Source organism: Talpa occidentalis, unplaced genomic scaffold (genome assembly GCF_014898055.3).
Source record: "Talpa occidentalis isolate TD23 unplaced genomic scaffold, MPIMG_talOcc4v2.1, whole genome shotgun sequence".
NCBI classification, from domain to species: domain Eukaryota; kingdom Metazoa; phylum Chordata; class Mammalia; order Eulipotyphla; family Talpidae; genus Talpa; species Talpa occidentalis.
In genome coordinates, this window is record NW_026555331.1 from 145,281,758 (window position 1) to 145,302,793 (window position 21,036).

The window sequence follows — 21,036 nt, forward strand, 5'->3', positions numbered from 1 at the left end:
TCCAGGACAAGGACAGGACAGGCTGCAGGACAAGGTCAGGGCAGGCTCAAGGACAGGACAGGCTCCAGGACCAGACAGGCTGCAGGACAAGGACAGGACAGGCTCCAGGACGGAAAATTTGCTGTTTCCATGGGCTGGTAAACAAGTTAAGAAGCTGGTTAATAAGAGGATTAAAAGAAATCCTGATGACTCTGGGCCCAGACACCTGTTGCCGTTCCCTTGGTCCGTTGCTTCTTATGCCTCGTTTTCCCCAGCCTGAGCGCTCCTGAGCTCGCTCCACAGCTGATCAAGTTGGCTGCGCTGAGGAAAAGGAGCCACAGAGCGAGAAGGGATGAGGCCCAGGCCTGGAGACCAGACCCACTCAAACTGCAGCTGTGGGCACACGGCCTCCCTGACATGCCCACCTTGGAGAGGCCACAGCCTGCCTGACCCCTGAGCTGCAGCTGACGGAGCTCACAATTAGCACCAACAAACACACGTTAGCCAAGCCCACTGTCCTTCTTTCTCAGTCAACAAAGTTTAATTCCTTTGCAATGAGTCAGATTGGAAGAGAAAAAGACAAGATACTGCATGATGTCGCTGTATGTGGAATCTAACAAAATGGAACTTGTGGAAACAGAGCAGAGGGTGGCTGCAGGGGCCGGGGGAGGGGAGCGGAGGGGAGAGATGTCAGTCAGAGGCTACACACTCAAATTAGAAAATGACTTACAGGCATCCCTGGTGGCACAAAGGGTTGAACACAGCACTGCGAGGCTGTCTGCAGCCTCTGCAGCATGAGTTTGATCCCCAGCAGTCCAGAGGTCTACCCACATAGCACAGCAGACTTAGCAGACCTCTCCTATCTCTCCCGCTGCTCCCCTCAGCAGTGCATTTCAGTCAGTCTGCCTGTTCTGCTCCCCACTCTGTCTCTGGTGAATCCTCTCACCCCCTGCATCTCTGGCCTATACCCCAGTTCTTGTGTGCATAAATAAATAAATCTTGAAAAGAAAAGAAAAGAAAATGACTTAACACTGGAGGCCTAGTGTCCAGCATGGTGCCTGCAGTTAGTGCCAAGCACCGTGCACTTGAAAGCTGCTAAGCGAGTAGATCTTAAATGTTCTCAGTGCACCACACACACGGTGGTGACTGCGCAGGGGAGGTACACACTGGTGCTATGGTGGTGATCATTTTTTGCAAACTTTAAGTCTCGCATCAACCCATTGCACACCTTACAGTTACACAGTGTTATATGTCAATGATTTCAATAAAGCTGGGACACCAAAAAAAAAAAAAACTCTGGGCCTGGGAGGGCTGGGAAGAGCCAGCTTCTCTCCGCACCATGGCGTCTGGCTCCACGTCACTCCACCTCCGCGGTGATGCCCCCTGGCTGTCCAGATGTCTGGCCTCCCGACATTCTGTTCCTCCTTCCCCTATCAAAATCTGTGTCTGGCCCTACAGCTAAGAGTCTGTGGCTGATGGATAAAGAACATGGGTGACCTAGAATGACAGGTTGGGGGTTCTGGGCTTCAACCAGTAGCTGCTGGTTATAAAAAGGCTTGAACAAATAGTGAAATATACTGCATCCGAACAGATTACTCTATTTTATAAAGACATCCATCCTCTCTATGGTGACCTATAACCACACATGATCCCAATAAAACTTTTCATAGGTTTTTAAGGGGGAAATTGAAAGAAGATCCTGATAAAGGGACTTCAGAGTTGTTCTAGAAAAACAGGACTGAGAAAACAGCTTGGAAAATTCTGAAAAAGAGATTTGACAAAGGGAACTTAGGGACTTACCCTACTAGATATAAAAAAATGTATTACAAAATATTGTAATTAAAACAGTGTCATAATGGATGGAGCCAATTTGGTTGTTTTCTTCTCCCAATAATATTAAGTCCTCACATATATTTGAATCTATACATTAGAACAGAATATGCCAAAAGAGAAACAAATATATAAGAGATGGATTATTCAACAAAAATATGAGTGCATCTGTTTAGCCACTGGACATGGCAGTGCTATATCTGTGCCATATTTCTCAGAGTCAATTAAACCCAGATAGACCCAGCATTTAGATATTAAGCATGGAACCAAATTAACCCAATAGAAAGGAAGGGGGGGCAGTTCCAACCCAATTTTTAAAAAGACACAAGTAAAAAAATGAATAAATATAGACACTGGCTTTAAAATGATGCCTAATTTAGGGAAACTTATGAGTCAACTGAAACTAAAATACCAGACAAAAATGACTCAGAAGATGAGACAAGGGCGGATCAGAATTAATGTTTAAGGTCCTTGTATTGTTCAGAAGGCAGATAGAGACAGCAAATAACATGAGATATTGTAGGCACACATTTTCAATCAAGGGCTACCTCTATAATAAAAGAAACAAACTGTGCCATTCAGTAGAGGGAAATAGCAGAAGAAAAACAGCAAATTGACTCAATCTCATAGAAGGTAAGAAAAATATGGTTAAGGAACCAGTAAAAAATGACCCAAAGTAAGGTCAAATATAGATCACCAGTTACAATAAATGTAAGTGGATAAACTCTTTATTAAAAGACATAGAATATCAGACTGAGTGAAAAAATAATAAACATCAGTTATATATTTACAAGAAAAACATGTAAAGCAAATTAACACTGAAAGGTCAAACATAAGGGACTACAGAAAGACCTGCCAGGAAAATACTAAGCAGAGCTAGTTTCCAGCTACTAATATAAGAAGAAATAGACTATTTCCCAATTAGCTTAAGCGGCCCAAAGCAAAAGAGGGATAAAGAAATGCTTCAAATAATGAGATTATTCTTCCCACAGAATGAATCAATCACATGAAACAAGACGTCCTCGAAATCTATGGCGTTAACTGTCGTGCCTACGGGAAAGTTAACAAAACCATCTTCTTATTAAAAAACAATTAGCTTAAGCAGGCAAACTCCAGGGCAAGTTTTAGATAATTATGTGGCACAATAAAATATATATATGTATCTATATGTGTTATGTGCTCACTGAGAACACACATTCTTTTAATCACGTGTAGAACATGAACAAAAAGTCATTATGTAGAGAACAAGAGAAAAATCTCAAAAAATACAAATAATTGATGACATACGCTGACCAAAATGAATTTAAACTAGAAGCAAAGAATAAAAGAGATCAGTCATAGATAACTCACTCGGTTAAAGAGAAACTCCTAACAGTTACAAAATCTAAATAAAAATAAGATGACTCTGCAACAAAACTTGCTGGATGTAGCTAAATGGTTTATTAAAAATCAAAAAGACAAAATAAATGAGCTAAGTATTGAACTCAAAAAGCTACGCACTAGAAGAACATAAAAAGCCAAGGAAGAAAATAAGATAATAAGCACAAATTAATGAGGCCACCAAAAATCAGGAAAATAACAAAAATCCTGTTCTTTGAGGTTTAATAAAACAGACAAACTTCCAATAAAATGGATTAAGAAAAGAGAGAAGGCACAAATACACAACATTAAAAATGAAAAAGAGACGTACACAGATTTTTGAAACTCAACTGGGACCAATTTTAATCAACGCATTTGAAGACCAACATGAATTGGGCAATTTTCTAAAAGATAGACATTATCAAAATGGACTCTAGCATTAAAACATAAGTAGATTCCAAATGTCACATAAACTGAATCATAGTTTTAAAAATCCTTCTAACATCCCCTAACACCTCCCCCCGACTCAAAACAAATATTAGGCATAAACTGCTTTACAGGCAAGTTTTACCTTCTAGAAACTGCTATTAAGATGACAGAACAGGTGAAAAGGGTAACCCGTTCCGGTAACCTCTTCCTGGAAGCTGTGCTGACTCATCTGTAGGTGGGTGAAATGGGTGATCTGACCTTGTATGAGAAATGATTGCTGGTTGACCTCAAGAGTCCTGGAACTGGGCCTCCCTGGTGGTGCAAGGAGTTATGCAGAGCACTGTGAAGCAATCCACAGCTCCTGCAGCACGAGTTCAATCATGGGCCAGCCAGGGAGCTACCCACATGGCGCAGCAGACCTCTCCTGACTGGCCCACTGCTCCCCTCAGCAGTGTATCTCAGTAGATCTGCCTGTTCTGTCCCCCACTCTGTCTCTGGTGAATCCTCTCACCCCCCACACCTCTGTCCTTGTATGCATAAATAAATCTTTTTTTTTTTCAATGAGAAATAAATCTTTATTTTATAAACCACTGAAATATAGCAATTATTTGTTACAGCAACATAACCTAGTAAAAGGTGAGTGTTAGCGCAGGCAAATACAAGTTCAAGGCATCCTCGAACCACTAGCATTTAAACACCAAATTTTGTTTTTAAAATCACTTTAAGGAGGTTTATAACTTGGACACCCAAATAAAATGAGGCTAGTGCAAGAAAAACAAAGTATGAAACAATCCCTCGCCCATAAACGGTGAGGCCAAGCCGCGTGACTTGCTCTGCGGGCAGGTGTCCTATCCCCATTTCATTGATGAGGAAAGTGAAGGCAAGTGACTTGCCAGGGCCACCTGCTCACTTTGGAGTTGATTTAGTCCCATCTACTCTGCTCTTTTCTCTTGTCCCTCCAAGGGCAGGACTAGAGAGTCATGGTCTCCTTTCCTGCTAGCTACACAGGTAAGGAGTTTGGGGGAGCCGCCGGAAGAGGGAGGGGACTCCCCTCGGGACCTCACCAGAATGGGCTCCACCAGCTTCCCCTGCGGCATGGACGAGCGGTTCATCTTGGCGATGCTCTCCAGCGTGGCCAGGGCAGCCTGGGTGTTCCCAATGGAGACATTGAACCGGGCAGATTCGGGAATAAACTGGACACAGATGACAAAGAACCTCAGTGTTGTACCCTCCATGGACCCCAGGAGTTCAGTTATCATCGCTTCATATACCATCCCATCCCATGGTCCCCAAGACGGGCAAAGGACATAGAAATGTTGAAGGCACCCAGCACAGCAGGCATTCTCTGGTTCTCTTGCGTTCAAACTCGATTTGGAACAAAAGGTCATGTCCTTTGGCTTAGTCCCTTCTTGAAAGACAGCCTGTTGCTACTGAGCTCTGCACAAGTCTACTTCCCACGACTTGTTAAGACAATGAGATTCTTACATCTCTAGGAAGTCCCCAGTTAATGTCATTGATAGGGCCTTAACAACTGCAACTTTAAGCTAAATGACAAATACAGGAACCTCTAGGCTAACTGATGCAAGCAAGATTAAGTTCCTACAGCTTCTTTGTCATCACACAAACATCACCAACCTTCTGAAGTCTCCAGACACTTCTAATATTAAACAATAATTGGCAGTCATTCATTGAGTCAGTCATTCATTTTCCAACCAATTTATACCAGTTCTGGATGGCTGTTGACTGGAGGTTAACCCAGGAGTTCAGCGTGCAAGGCAGGACCCAAACCTGGACACACAAACACACACACACACACACACAGGAACACGCATGCCAACTAGGATAATAGAGAAACACCAGTGAGCTTCGTGTGCACACCTTTGGACCCTGGGAAGGAACTGGAGCACCCAGAGAAAGCCCGTGCTGATGTAGGGAGAACGTGCCAACCCCACAGACAGTGGCCCCGACCAGAATCTGTTTGTTTTTTTCATCAACATTATAGAAAACAGCATTGGAGGGGATGACAGTATTGGAGGTGCTGCTGTAACTGGTGAACGCTGCTGTCCCAGGGCCCCCTGGAGCCTCTCCACGGCTCCACCACCCCAACCTCTCCCCAGACACCCTAGGATCACCCCACAGCACAGCAACCTAAAGGGTCCCCCAGCATTCCCCAATCAGTCCTGATGACAAGTCACTCAAGCCATGATTGTTGAATACTTTGACCACACTCAGAATACAGCTGAGGCCTCTGCTGAAGCCAGGCCCTGGAGCATCAGCTTGCACGCTCCCTACCCCTAAGGCCACACGTCCATCCAGGGCCAGTTGGTTCTTCCTCAGAAGCGTCTCCCGAGAAGCACCTTGCTTCCCATTCTCACAACTAATGGGCGAGTCAGGTCTTCCTCATCTTCCACCAGGATGCCCACACTTCCCAGTGCTGTTCTGGCCTCTGCTGCCCTCCCTCCTGCCCCAGCTGCACACAGCCCCATGGTCCTTCCTGGCATACACCCTCTTCTGGCACCCCTAGCATGCAGGCCTATCTTCCCAGCCTGTACCCCAGTAGCAACCCTCTCTCCAGCCACTCCAGCTACCTGCTCTCCCCAAATTCATTCTGCATTATCACACCATGCACATCAGCTCTGCTCAAATGCCCTATCCACATGAGCTGATTGAGACAGATAACTTGAGTCAAGAGGTGGACATGTGAAAGAGATCTGTGGGGCAAAGGCCACCAGTCAGCTGGGCGGGAGGGCAGGAAGGGCCCCACGAAAGTCCTTACCTTGAAGGCCATGATGAGGATGATGCCAGGAATGGAGGCAATGCGGATAAGCCAACGCCACCCAATGGTGGGGATGACCACGGAGCCCAGGCCGATGATGAGCAGGGAGCCAGCAAGCCAGAAAACCTGGGGGTGGGGGAGGGGGGAAGGAGAAGATTAGAATTCCTCCTATCAAATGTGCTTATTGTGGCCTCTCTCGAGAGCTCCCGGCCAGCAGTTTACCGGCAGGGCTATGTGTGGAATTAGAGATTTCCGAGGAAGATCAAGAGACAAATCCTACACAGGTTGTATTTGAGGAGCCTGTGAGATGTTCAAGTCACTATCAGGATATTGGCCGTCTGGGTCTGAAGTTCAAGCAGGTCCTCTTAATTGTAGATAAAGATTTGGGGGGTCATAAGCCTCTAGATAGCTAAATCCACTGGAGTAAATGAAAGACCCAGGAAGTCTTTAGTGCTCTGGGCTGCTGTGCTCCAGCTGTCACTGTGGAATGCTAGAAGTCCTGGGCTCAGAAAGCCAGGAATTGGACCTCCGCCATGGAGCAAGAGATAACAGACTTGACACAAGTACAAACAGTGTGTTAATCCAGCACAATCAACCCGCCAGAAGAAACCCCGCATGTATGACATGCTAGAGCGTCAGAAGACGAGTAGAATCGCTGTTGTTCCTCACCTGAGACAAGGGCAGCATATAGCCTCGGTATCTGGTAGGCAAAAATTCAGTCTTTATGATTAACCTAGATAGGAACAGGGGGAGACACAACAACTTTGTTTTTTATAAAACCAAACCAAATACATTTTTTAAACAGGCATCATTCTTCTTGTCACAAGGATAAAGAGTGCAAAAAACACAGACAGTCAATACAATGAAATAATAGGAAATGTGTAATTTGGTCTCTGTGCCAGATTAAAGACAGTTGGTCTTAAATAGCTGTTCCTAGCACTGAGGTCCCAAAACTCTAGGAATGTTCTGGGTGATAGGGTCATCTTTTATATTTCTTCCTCTATAACATTTTTCAATTGAGGTAAAACTCTCTGGAGAGTAGATAAGTCCAGTCCTTTTGGAAAACATTGTGGTTTTGATTTGCGTTTTCCTGATGCTGAACTTTTTTTCGCGTGCCTGTTGGCCATCTGTACGTCCACTTTGGAGAAATGTCTATTGAGCTCTTCTGCCCATTTTTTGCTTGGGATTTTTGTTACCTTTTTGTCGAGTTGTAAGAATTGTTTGTTGCTCTTGGATCTATGGATATTGTCATATAAGTGTGGGATTATTTCTAGGCTCTTGATTCTTTTCCATTGTTCTGTGTCTGTTTTTATTACAATACCACACTGCTTTGATTCTACGGCCTTATAGTAACGTTTGAAGCCTGGGAAAGTCAGACCTCTATTCTGTTTTTGTCAAGATTGTTCTGGTCATTTGGGGTCTTTTGTGGTCCCCAAATTTCAGTAATATTTGCTTTATTTCTTTGAAGAATATCATTGAAATTCTGATAGGAATTGCAATGAATCTATATTTTAAGAAGCTTGGAACTTTTAGTCCTAACCCTCATCCTCCAAAGAAGGGAGAGGGGTTAAAAATGAGTTGATAATCAATCATGTCTTTGTGATGAAGCCTCCGTGGAAATCTCTGAAGTACAGGGTCTGGACAGCTTCCAGGTTGGTGAACACATCTTTATGCTGGGAGGGTGGCACACCCCAGCTCCACTGGGACAGACCCTTCTATGCTGGGATCCTTCTGGGCCTTGGCCTACTTTCTCTTCTTCCAGCTGTTCTTTTGTATGCTTTCAAATATTGTTTGCAGTAAATAAGTCCTTGTAATAACAATAGTAAGTAAACTGTTTTCCTGGTTTCTGTCAGTCACGCTAGCAAATAATCAACTCCAAGGAAGGCTTTATGGGAACTTCCAGTATGTAGTCAAATCGGACAGGAGATGTGCTAAGTTGAGATCTACAGTGATTAGCATCTGAAACAGGAGGTCTGGCCCCTTAATCTATGGGGTCTGCACTAACTCTGGTCATTGTCAGAAACGAATCGAATTCTAGGCCATGCAGCTAGTGTCCAAGAATTCGTTGGTGTCAGAAAAAAATCCACACATCTGTGTCATAAGCATTGTCAGAAGTAGTGACTCTGAGCATGTGAAGGAAAGAGGAGAGAGTTTTCCCTAGAAATCACACTTCAAAATATAACTGTGATAGCTAATACCCACAGAGAACAATAAGAAGTAAAATCACAACTATGTTTCTGTTTGCATTTTTATTCCCAAAGTCACTGAAATATCAGTTATTTCTTCTCGAAGCTATCTCTTACCATTTAAGAGATATTAGTCTTACCTCTTTCGCCAAGAGGAACAATAGCAAAGTATCTGGCCAAGCCTTATTCCCTTTCCTAAAATGTACTTGGGATACAAGTGACAAATCGCTATGATGTACATCTGAAATTGCATCTTACGTCAATTATACATCAATCAAAATAAATAGATAAAAGTAGCCTACTTGGATAAAAATAAATTAAATACATTTGGGAAAATAAAACATGGTCAGGAGAAGAGAAATAGTTCCCCCAGCTAATGATGACAAAGCACAGGTTTCTAATTAACTACACATTAATTTTGTAAATAGAAGAACAGAGGGACTCATATTCCACCAATTTCCTAATTGTTCTTCTCTGTTGCAGTTATTATTTGGGGCTTGGTGTTTTAGACATATTTTGGGGCTGCTTCCTGAGGGATGATTTCAAATTCTTCCTAACTTCTATTCCCTTGGGGCTCTGAAGCGCAGAGTGATGCTTAACTTATGCCCCGGGGAAAAATGAGTCTTTCCCTAACACATTAAGGTTATAATTATGTGCCTCAACATCTCTGAACATATTCTAAGGGTAAATAACTCCAAGAACATCTAGGAGAGAACATAGGGGGAGTCCTCTTTGTTTAAGGGAGGACCCCGAGTCCCTGCACATTCAGCATCACATATTTCATGCACTCACACACACACACACACACACACACATATAGTGCACACTTAACCAAGGGCAGTAGAGAGACAAGAGGCAGCGCATTTATTTCAACATATCTCACCCTGCTTTGCAAATTCCCTTTGAAGTTACAGGGCAATAGTACTTTAAAATGGTTATTCCCAAATGTCGCAGGTGATTATGGGCAAACTAAACTCTTGCAGCAAATTCTGAAGAAATGAATAGATTGCAATGGGTTGACATTTTTGCTCCCTATCTCATGTAACACTATTTGTTAGCATCTAGTCTACTGAAATATTATTCATCTAAAAAGTAGTGATCAGCTTTAGGAACCAGCCTAGCACTCTGCTAGCCTCACCACCAAACATCATTTTAATGAGCAAATAGCTCCTTATGGAATATGCAGCCATGATTGGAAAAAAAAATTCAAAAATAATTAGCACAAGTGAAGTCTATTAATTTGCACCATGTGATGCTGTTAGTCCATTAACCAGTGTGTGTGTTAGTGTCTGGGATGTTCACACATTTCTCTCCAAGGCTCTCCAGGCGGAGTCTTACCCTTGTGAATGGCCAGACACGCCACAGCCCACCATCGTCCTCAGGAAGACAAACCAGATGTATGAGGGAGAAAAAGAGGTCAGCAAGGAGAAGTAGGCTCCCCACAGGAAGGAGATGAACAAAATCTGAAGCAACAAAAGGAGACTTATTATTAGGACCTGCCTCAATGGAAGGTAGGGCGGAAAACCTAACTCCTGAAGGTGGTTTTTAATTTCCATCCAGAGGTCTGCGTCTCTGAAGGTCTAGTCTACAGCAAGACGACTGAGGCCTGACAATCACCAACCAGGAAAATCATGCAATGGTGTGAAACCTGCAAGCCCAGACGCTTCAAGTTCAGATCACCCTTCAAAACTGCCCTATGGCATCCACACTCGTAGGTAGCAGGAACCTGGGCTTGTAAATGAGGTTGCAAAAGCTCACCCGCCCACGCAGCTCCTGCCCACAGGGATGTCATGAGCCACAAAAACACATTGTGGTGGGTGTCTTCCTGGTGGCGCAGCGGTTAAAGTCTCAGCGCTATCAACCTGTCACCAGCCACTGACGCCTGAGTTCACTCCCTGGCCAGGGAGCTACCCACGCGGCGCAGCAGACCTCTCCTGTCTCACCTGCTGTTCCCCTCAGCAGTGTATTTCAGTAGATCCACCTGTTCTGCTCCCCACTCTGTCTCTGATGAATCTCTCACCCTCACCCCGCAACTCTGGCCTACACCCCAGTTATTTTGGCATAAATCAATAAAAATAAATCTTTTTAAAAACACAAAAAACACACTGTGTGGGAATGAGTGTAAGCAGAAAATGTAAGGTCCTTGCTTCTTCTCTGACCATAAGAATAACACAGTCCACAATGAAAATATAGAAAGAAAAAGAAATAAAAATATTTGCACATCTAATAATCTCTACTGCTTGCCCTAAAACTTAGCAACTGAGATTATTGTCTACTCCAATCATTAACTTGTTTTTCTTTGTTTCCATAGAAATGTCTCTTATTTTGGGACCAGGAAAATGAATAACTATAAGAAAGTGAAAATCAAAATCAACCAAAAACTATGAACCAAAGACACTTTTTGGGGGGTGAGGGACGGGAGGGGAGGGATTGGGGTCAGAATGGGGGGGCTGCAATTGTATGGGGAATATAAAAATAAAATTTATTATTTAAAAAATAAATAAATAAATAAATAAGAAATGTCTCTTATTTTACACCTGATTGCTTGCAAAAGAAAAATATATATTTGAATCACTCTTGAATCTCCAACCCAGAGAAAATAATGTTAATATGATTTTATCTAATTTTCCCTGTTTGTAAGGGAAAACATGTTTTAATTTTTAATATAAACTTTCAAATTTATGCATTCAAAAGTTATCCATTTGTATGGTTATTGGTAGTTTCTGACATCCACACAGCTTAACTTGAAAAACTTAACTCTTGGGGTTCTTGTTTTAAATTGTATTTTTTCTTTTTAAGATTTATTTTATTTATTTTATATAAGAATCAGGGTACAGGCCAGATGCACGGGAGGGTGAGAGGACCCACCAGAGACAGAGCAGGAAACAGAACAGGCAGACTGACAAAATGCACTGCTGAGGGGAGCAGCGGGCGTGACAGGAGAGGTCCGCCGCGCCATGTGGGACCCTCGCCGGCTGGCCGGGATCGAACCTGCGCTGCAGAGGCTGCAGACAGCTTTGCAGCGCAGCGCTCAACCACCTGCGCCACCAGGGGAGGCCCAATTGTATTTTTTTCAATTGAGGTGACATTGGTTTACAACAGTGATATGATTCGGAGGTAAAGGGCCCTACCTCTTCAGATGTATGTCACCACCCCACACCCACCACCCAGGCTCCCACAGTCTCCACCACAGCCCATTATGCTCTTTGCCCCCCAACCCCCCGCCACCTCTGGAAGCCTCCATTTTAGAGTCAGATTTCTTTTTTAAAAAAAGATTTATTTATTTATGCATACAAGAGCTGGGGTACAGGCCAGAGGTGTGGGGGGTGAGAGGATTCACCAGAGACAGAGTGGGGAGCAGAGTAGGCAGATCAACTTGAAATACACTGCTGAAGGGAGCAGCGGGCAGGGCAGGAGAGGTCTGCTGTGCCATGTGGGTCAGCTCCTTGCCTGGAGATCGAACTCAGGCTGCAGTGGCTGGTGATAACTTCATAGTGCTGAGACTTAACCCTTTGCACCACCAAGGAAGTCCCCTACAGTGAGATTTCTAAGATTTGTTTTGGTTTAGTTTTGTCTGTTCCTTGGCAAAACATCGTAAAATGTTCCATGGGAAAGATGTATAATACATGTGATATAATGTATAAGCCTTTCCTCTACTGCTGAATGCTGGCTTCACAATTTCTGACTATTAAAATAACCTGTGAGCATGTCTGAGCATAAATCTCTGTGGTTCTCTAGTGATCCAAATAGGCTAGATTTCTGGAAGCGGATCATGTGATTAGGGGGATGGATATCCTCAAGTTTCTTGATTCATATTGCCCTGTGGACAATCAGAAAAATTATACCAACAGTATGTGAAGAAGTCTATATACCTATAGGGTTCTTAAAAAAAAAATTATGGATTTGATAAGGTATCACATACCTTGGTATGTGATTTTGCATTTGACAACTCTTGTCATTGAAATTTTTCAGGGTTTCTTGACCATTTATATTTCTTTTATAAAGTGCCATTTGGTAGCCTACATTTTGTTTAGATGCCTGTCTTTTCCTATTTACTAATAAGGCTATGATATAACATACAGCCAATTCTCAATTGTCGATAAAATTACAAAGAATAAAATTTTACCAAGTGCTCTTTCTGACTATAATGTCATAAAGCTAGAAAGCTTTTTCAAAAGTTGAAACAAACTAAATACATGGAGACTGAACAACATGTCCCTTAATTAATGCTGGATTAAAGAAAGAAATTAAGGCAAAAATAAACAATACCTTGAAACTAATGAAAAAGAAAATACAAACTATTCAGAACTAAGCAAAAGCTGTCTTAAGAGGGAAGATAATTGCAAGAAGAAGTGAGAAAAAGCCAAATAAACAATATCACACCTAAAGCACCTTGGAAAACAGAAACAAACAGACCCAAAATTAGGAGAGAAACAATAAGAACAGAAGTAAATTAACTAGAAATGAAAAAGACCATACAAAAAAGCAATGAAACTAAGAGCTGGTTCTTTGAGAAGATCAACAAAATTGATGAACTATAGCTCAGCTATCAAAGAAAAGAAGGAAGAAGACATTAAGAGAATTAGAAATGAAAGAGGAAAAATTACCACAGATAGCCCAGAAATACAAGGATTATCAGAGAGTATTATAAACAACTATACACCAATAAATTCGATAAATTTGAAGAAATGGACAAATTTCTAGAACAATATAGTTTACTAAGACTAACTCAGGAAGAAACAGAAAAGCTGAATAAACCAATCACTACCATGGAAATTGAAACAATCAAAAATCTCCCCAAATATAAACACCCAGACCAGATGTTTTACAAGCAAATTTTGTCAAACCTTTGAGAACTTACGCCCATCTTGCTCAAATTATTTCTAAAAAATCCAAAAAGAGGGAATACCCCTAAAATATATAGCCAATTCTATTAATGTTTTCTTTTGGGGTTCCCTCCATGTTTATGCTTGGAAAGGAGACAAGAAAGAAAAGAAGAGAGGGGCCTCCCTGATGGCGCAAGGGGTTAAGACACAACCTATGAAGCTATCTGCAGCCACTGCAGTATGAGTTCAATCCCTGGCCAGGGAGCTACCCACTTGGCACAGCAGACCTCTCCTGTCTCGCCCACTATTCCCCTCAGCAGTATTTCAGTCAATCTGACTGTTCTGTTCCCCACTTTGTCTTGGTGAATCCTCTCACTGCCCACACCTCTGGCCTGTAACCCAGCTCTTGTATGCATAAATAAATCAATCTTAAAAAAAGAAAAGAAGAGAGACATGGGTTAATAGTCAGAAGACACAAATTCATGACTTGATGTTTACCCTCAGTAGATGTGTGATTGATGTGTGACCTTGAGCAAGTGGCTTCATTCCAAAGATACCCCAAAGTGAGCTAACGTGAAGCTGTTTATATCTATACCTGCAAATTCCCACGTTCTAGTATGTTTTAACTATGCGTGGCCATCAACTCCATACCTGGGCCACTGGGAACAGTCCTGAGAACAGGTACCTTGGAAAAGACAAGAAAGCAAGAGGACAAGCCTGCCACCCAGGCATGTGCTAGCCCAGGAGGCTACTTCTGCACTCTCTAGTCTGGATCTACACAGGGAATGTCCGTTATAGAGACACGGTGCTGACATCACCATGAAAGAAAATTCCAAATTATCCTTTGAGGCCAACCTACCTTCCAGCGGCCATATCTGTCAGCCAGGACACCGAAGAGGATGCTGAACACCATGTAGCCAAAAAACACCATCTGGAGGTGGGATGAGGGAAGATAATAGAAGACTGATAATCTGCTAATTTACTGCATTAAGTGTTCCTCCAATTCAAGTTAAAGTGCACTGGAAATGGACTGGGGTGAAGGTGAAGAAGAGGGTTTTGCAACTGGTTGACCCCATACCTGCCCCACGTGGAAACAGGTCCAAGAGCAGGTACCTGCTTCCCCTCTGATCTGAGATGAGATCATTGTCCCCACTTACTCATAGACATAATTGTGAATTTCTGTTTTAATTTAAAAAAAAAGTCCCTGTTCATTCATGTTCTGCATTATTGCACACACAGATGGAAACTTCTAGAAGCAGCCTTCCTTCAGATTACTCCAGAGGAACATAAACTTTAAACAAACACCAAAACCAATCATTCATTCAGAAACACTGTTCAAAACCAAGCCTCTTCGTTGCTTATTCTCGCACTGGCTTGTCTGACCTAGATAAAATTCAAGAATTTGGAAAGACACCAGCATTTTAACTGCAGCCTGAGTTGTAATCTGATGTCCTTGCCTCAGACTACTTATTTTTCTGCCTTCAAGTAGTTCTAAGTTTCATTTGCTTTCCTTTCTAGAAAGATCTCCCTATCTGATTGCTTCCAGGGTCATCAAAGGAAAAGTGTCAGCTTGCACTCCTGATGTAATTGCCAGTGGAAAAACTGTTTGTCTCAGCTGCCTGCTTTACAGTCTCTTTCTCCCTTCTCATAAGGAAGATTCCAATGCATTTCTTCTGCAGGGGACTAGAGAAAAAATAAAAGCATCGTATCTATTCTTGAATGATGAATTTCCCTCTGTGCACACTGTACTTTCTAGGACAGAACTGGAGGGGGAGGGGAGAAGCCAGCACTTCCTCAAAGCCAGCCTGGCATAGCTGAGGCTCCATTATGGTGATTTCTCACCTGTCTTGAGCAAAACAGTAAAAAAATAAAGACCCGGGCCTCCCTGGTGGAGCAGCGGTTGAGCACTGGGTTGCGAAGCTGCCCGCAGCCTCTGTAGCACCAGTTCTATCCCTGGCCACCGGGCAAGTGTCCCACATGGCGCGCAGACCTCTCCTGCCACCCGCTGCTCCCCTCAGCAGTGTACTTCGGTCCTTCTGCCTGTTCTGCTCTTCGCTCTGGCTCTGGTGAATTCTCTCACCCTCCCACGCTTCTGACTGTACCCAGTGCTTGTATGAATAAATAAATAAATCTTAAAAAAAAAAGAGTTCTTAAAAAAATAAATAAAGACCCCCCCCAAAAAAAGACCACAGAATATTTTTTGCCTTAATCTAAATTTATTAAATATGAAGAGCTCTCTTTATTCCGGAATAATTTCCCTTCTGATTACTGTTATGAACACACCCTTCTTTTTTAAAAGATGAAACTAATTGATGAGGTTTTCATCCTCTTTTTTTCCAATGGGCTTATAAGTCAACTACATACACATACTCTAATGTCAATCCTGTCAGCCTCTCAATTTTTTAAAAATTATATCAGTTGGTAATCTCAAAATTTGAGTGCTCCTGAAATGAAGCAGTTTCTAGGATGGAATCAGAAATGATCAAGCTCCTTCTAGAAAGGAAAGGTCAGCTAATATTTTTCCTTTCTAATCAGTCTGGAAAAACAGGAACTACCCATCTGCCCAGGGCAGGTAGAAACTAGTTCTTTGGACTTGAAATATTTTTGTTTTGAAGGGGAACAGAGCAGATCACCCCAAAATGTTCCACCCTGGAATCTGGATTGGTTGGTACTGAAGGTCCTGGAGATGCAGCAGATTCCAGAAAAATTTTACCTCGCCCTCAATCAACTACCTGAGAGAATTCAGCCTTCTTATCTAACAGCCTATCTGTGATTATCTCCCTGTGAGTTCTTCTCCCTGGGGAGACGGGGCACCCCCCACCCCGACACACACACACACACACAATACTTAGCCTGGATGGTGTATAAGAATCAATTCCCCAAGACACCTGTATTTTATGGGGACAACACCTGAGAGGAGAAATCAAACACTGTACAAAAATGAACAATTATGTAAAAATTATAAGTAAATCAGTAAACAAAACAAACAAACAAAAGAATCAATTTCCCAATTGCCCTGAGCTCTCATGTCTTTGGAACCCTCATGGAAACAAAATCAAATTTGCGTCTTTCCTGGTCATCTGTCCTATGCCAATGCAACAGTCAGGTCAGCCAAAGAAGCCAAAAGGGAAAATCTTTTCTCACCCCTCCCATATTTATTAAGATGTTCTCTTAGGTTAATAGACTAAATCACAACTGGATTACACTAAATTAGCTGATTAATAAAGACGAAGGAAATAGTGAAATAAGATTAACTTTCAATTTTACACTCCCAGAAGTGGCAGAGTTTTTTCTTTCTTGTTTTCTTTGCAGTCAGTGTCATGAACTGCCTTCCCTAAGTTCCCCTGCTGACCATTAAGCTCCGAAACCCTGACTCCAAGTCCATGTGAACCCCACAGGCTATCATCCTGCGGGGGGACCTATAATCGCGACCTATAATCCTGCATGGGGGATCTCAGAGACAGAAAACTCATTCACTCCCTGGCCCTCTCCCTCCCTCCCCTTGGGAGGTCTGCTCTTTTCTGCTGCTATTTATGTTTTGTGTAAATGACACTTTTGTTTCCGATTTATGCACCGGCAGTCTTGTTTCCTCAGCACTCACTCTCCTGCTCACAAGCTGTGAGGGTCACAAATCACCCTCAGGCTTTGAAGTGGCTCCATCAACAACTGTTCAGGCCAGTTACCCCGAAGTCAGAGTTGCAGTCGGGGAATGAGAAGCCTGGAAGATGTGAGCTCTGCCTCTCGCTGACTCTGCCCGGGCCCCTCCTGGTGGCAGGCTGTGGGCAGTGAGGCCAGGGACAGTGGCCAGGGCCTCAGGGACTCACAGCAGGGACACAGGTGATAGCGACGCACAGACGGGGGAGATGAGGGTCTCAGAGCAGGAAACAGCTTTATCTTGGGGGAGCTGAATTATCTACACCGTCTTTTGGGCTGTGCATAAAAGCAGATTTGCAGATTTCCTGCCTGTTTGGGTATAAAACTGGATGCCAGATTTCCTGGCCTCCCTGACACAGCAGGAAACACAACTGGGCTGCTCGCATCACCTGAGAAGAGATCTGAGGTCAGCGCCGCCGGGGAGGGGACATTTTTCCTGGGACCCAACACAGATGAGAATTCCCAGGTAAATTGGGTGAAGGTATGAGCGAGGGCTGCTGTCTGTGAGAACCCCAAGAGACTAAGGCCAAGGAAAGCTTCTGGCATCTCCACTGCCAGTTTCAGACCCTAACTCTCAGGCTTTAACAGAATCTTACCCTCCTTTGTGGTCTCCGCCACCTGACTCTATCTCTGCCACCCAGCACGGTTACCACCTCCCACACACCCCCCCTTTCAGTGAGGACTTGGCACCTGGCTCCGTGTCTCCCGGGCTCTATTGGTCGCGTCTTCCTGAAAACCGACTTCAATATCCGAGTAATGGGCTTCCCTGGTGCGCAAGGGGTTGAGCACAGCCCTGTGAAGCTATCCACGGCCTCTGTAGCCCAAGTTCAATCCCCGGTCAGGGAGCTCATGGCGCAGCAGACCTCTCCTGTCTCTCCCGCTGCAACCCTCAGCAGTGTGTTTCAGTCTGCCTGTTCTGCTCCCCGCTCTGTCTCTGGTGAATCCTCTCATCCATCCCGCACCTCTGGCCTGTGCCCTAGCTCTTGTATGCATAAATAAATAAATCTTTTAAAAAAAAAAAAAAACAAGTAAATTGATTCTCCACTCCTCACTGGGTTTTCCTTGACCTCCTCGGTTGAGGGGTCACCTCAGGATGCTCCGTCACTGGTGCTGCCCTCTCACCACCCACACTGCCGCCTCACCCCCTCCTACTTCCTCCACCCTCCACCCGTATCTCCTGAGGGTCTTGGAAACTGGCTACATCCCTCCCCAGAGCCCTTTGACGACTCCCCTCCTCCGCAGTGTGGCTGCCAACATTTTTATGCATGACGAGCCTACTTTAGGATTAAAAAAGGTTTAGCAGAGCTCTGCGTGCGCAGGTGTACCTCACTATCACTTAATGAGAAAGACACAGACGATGACGTCACCATGCATTTACATAAAATTGGCTTTTGTTATACAAAATGGCTATTTGAAAAACTCTCCTGCCTACGTGGGTCAACTAGTGCTTTGTGCGGAGGACTTGAGCGCCTGGGCCCGCGCTGGGCGGCGGTGGCCCACAGAGGGTGTCCGGGCACAGACTCGGGGTGCTTCGGCCCCCACCTGTCTCTGCAACCTTGCTTCCCCTTGCTCCCTTGTCCTCACTTCTTGCTCCAGCAACACGAACTGTTGTACTTTCCACAATACACAGGCCTGGGCATGTGGGCACGAGCACGCGCGCACACACACACATGTGCTGTCTACTGGCAGTTCATTGATACTTAAAAAATGCCTGTCGAAAGAATAATGGATAATACCTTATTGCACGCTGTGCAAAGCCTGGTGTGTAGGTCACGGGCTATTTATAACGGTCTGGGGGAAAGCTGTCTGCGTCACACAGTGCAATTCATTGAGGGTGATTTGGTGATTGGTTCAATTGCAGTGGTCCGACTAAGCAGCCTTTTCAGGATATGAACTAATAACCATAACTAACTGATGGCTTAAGAGTTAGGTTCACAGATTTGCCTTTTTCTCTTCCAGGTTTTGCCAGGAGCCAGAAAATAAATGATTGAAGGTTATACGCTGTAGAGGGAAAGAAAAGGGGAGAAAGACCTCCTGTCTTGGAAGCCAAGACACCAAAGGGTGAGGCCTCCTTGGGTTCTCAGTCCTAGGGGATGGGGGGCGGGGAGGGGCGGCCCTGGGTCCTCAGTCGGCTCGTCAGCACAGGAAGCAGACACTCACCGTGGTCACGAATGCCACCTGCCAGTTCTCCAGCTGCCATTCGCAGCGGATCACGGGAGACACAACCGCTATTAACATGATCTCCATGGCCTCTGCAACCTTAAGGCAGAAAGGGAAACAACATGGCTAAATGCCAACTTATCATCACTCTTCCCATCTCTGTTTGTCCTCCTGCAGGCCCTAACCTCCTGCTTCGCCTCCCTCCTTTAGAGAGCACCAGGTGGGTACCTTCTGCACTGCTGCTGGAGTAAAGGCAGCTAGAGAATGTGAACTTTCATGGGTGTGACATTGACATGAAATGTCACACCCATGTGACATTTGGACAACTTGAGATGGTCCCAGATTCATGACCCATACTCAGGTGTGATGCCTTGTATCACTCCCAGAGTCGTACCAGTCACTTAGCTGGTCCAGCCTCCTCAACCACCTCGCTTTGTTGTTTTATACTTGTCATCAAGAAGATCTCAGGGGTTACCCTTGCAAATAACTTTTTAAATATTTCCTGATCACAAACCTTGGGGAAGCAAGAATTGTGAAAACTAGCGCATAGCAGCAAGCACAAGCAACACGAGTTCACCATCAGGAAAGAATGTCTACCCAGTAAACCTCTTGCCTTTCTTTCTGACCCCCTGGGAGAGCAAGGCTTTGGAGAGACATCATCAGAACTCCAGCTCATATGACCCTTCAGCTGACACCATTTAGCTGAACAGTGAGTGCCGGGGCTCTGGAGAGATGTCTTTCTCTTCACTATCTTTGCCCTCCCACCTAAAACCACTCTTGCGCGACCGCTTGTCTTCAACTTTCCAGTCCCATTGTCACGCTCATTAGACATCTCAACATGGGGTTTTTACATATTCTCATGGACCCACAAAAGAGGAAGAAGCTGTAGTGTTGTAGCACATCCCCACGTTTTGTGAAAGTCCTGGGGCTGAGCTGTCACTCTCTTTTCCTCAAAATAGCAGATGATACATAACAAGCCTTCATCAGCACCACTTACCGGGTCTGGAAATCTGTAATTACAACAGGTGTCCTGGGTGGTTCTGACTCACAAAATGTTTGAGAACCACGTTTCTGATTTTACTTAGAATCATATCCTAGCTTTCTCCTCTCTTCCCACTATCTCAATCCACAGCATTTTTAAAAGGGGCATTGAAATCTCAGAACATAAAGACACAGACATGCATTCATTCATAAGGAGCGCCTGCCAAAGGTAAATGCACATGACTTTTGGACTGTCGACACCACAGGGGCACCTGTTCCTTTCACATTCTTCCAGAATCGACAGTCCTTGTATTAAGGTCGCTGGGAGCCTCTAGTCGATAGCCAGTGAGCTTTGGGGGCCCCAGTGAAGATCAGGGGGCGCTTACCCCAGTGCTGCCCATGATCAGAAACAGCGCGATGTGGAAGCGTCCAAAGCCAATGGTCTCCACCGCATCTTCCACCGTGAACGTCTTCGTTTCTATCAAGGAAAGGCAAAGTGAACTGAACAGCCTATGTGGGATGGGGATGTGTGTGGCTTACTCTTCCCCCAATGAATGTCGGGAAACCAATTCATATTCCAAACACTAGTAAACAGAGCAGTAGATTGAGAATCGGAGACTTCTATGACCATCTCACCTTTGGGCTGTGGCTCTGGGGTCGCCAAGCTCAGCTTCCGAAGGCTGATGATGGTGACTGGCTCGCCCTGCTTGGCCGCCATCTTCCCAACGATGCAAATTCCTCACACAGCTTCCCTGATAGACGCAGGGAGGGGAGAAGGAGGGATGTGTAATTGAATGCATCGTCTCCTTTTATCTTTTATCTTTATGGAAAATCTATATAGTCAGTATGATAATTT

At 44.2% G+C, this 21,036-nt stretch overlaps 1 protein-coding gene across 2 annotated transcripts in view; it reads right to left on the bottom strand.

Moving 5' to 3' along the window:
- Window positions 1–21,036, bottom strand: part of SVOPL (SVOP like) — a 59,585-nt gene that overhangs the window by 29,015 nt on the left and 9,534 nt on the right. For both annotated transcript variants that reach the window (XM_037514115.2, XM_037514125.2), the window contains exons 2-9: window positions 20,817–20,932; window positions 20,567–20,658; window positions 19,200–19,298; window positions 14,245–14,316; window positions 9,898–10,022; window positions 7,043–7,106; window positions 6,374–6,499; window positions 4,662–4,790 (exon numbers count right to left, since the gene is read on the bottom strand). In XM_037514115.2, coding sequence (XP_037370012.1) covers window positions 4,662–4,790; window positions 6,374–6,499; window positions 7,043–7,106; window positions 9,898–10,022; window positions 14,245–14,316; window positions 19,200–19,298; window positions 20,567–20,658; window positions 20,817–20,898 — 789 coding nt within the window. In that variant the 5' untranslated portion in view covers window positions 20,899–20,932. The remainder of the gene's footprint in view (window positions 1–4,661; window positions 4,791–6,373; window positions 6,500–7,042; window positions 7,107–9,897; window positions 10,023–14,244; window positions 14,317–19,199; window positions 19,299–20,566; window positions 20,659–20,816; window positions 20,933–21,036) is intronic.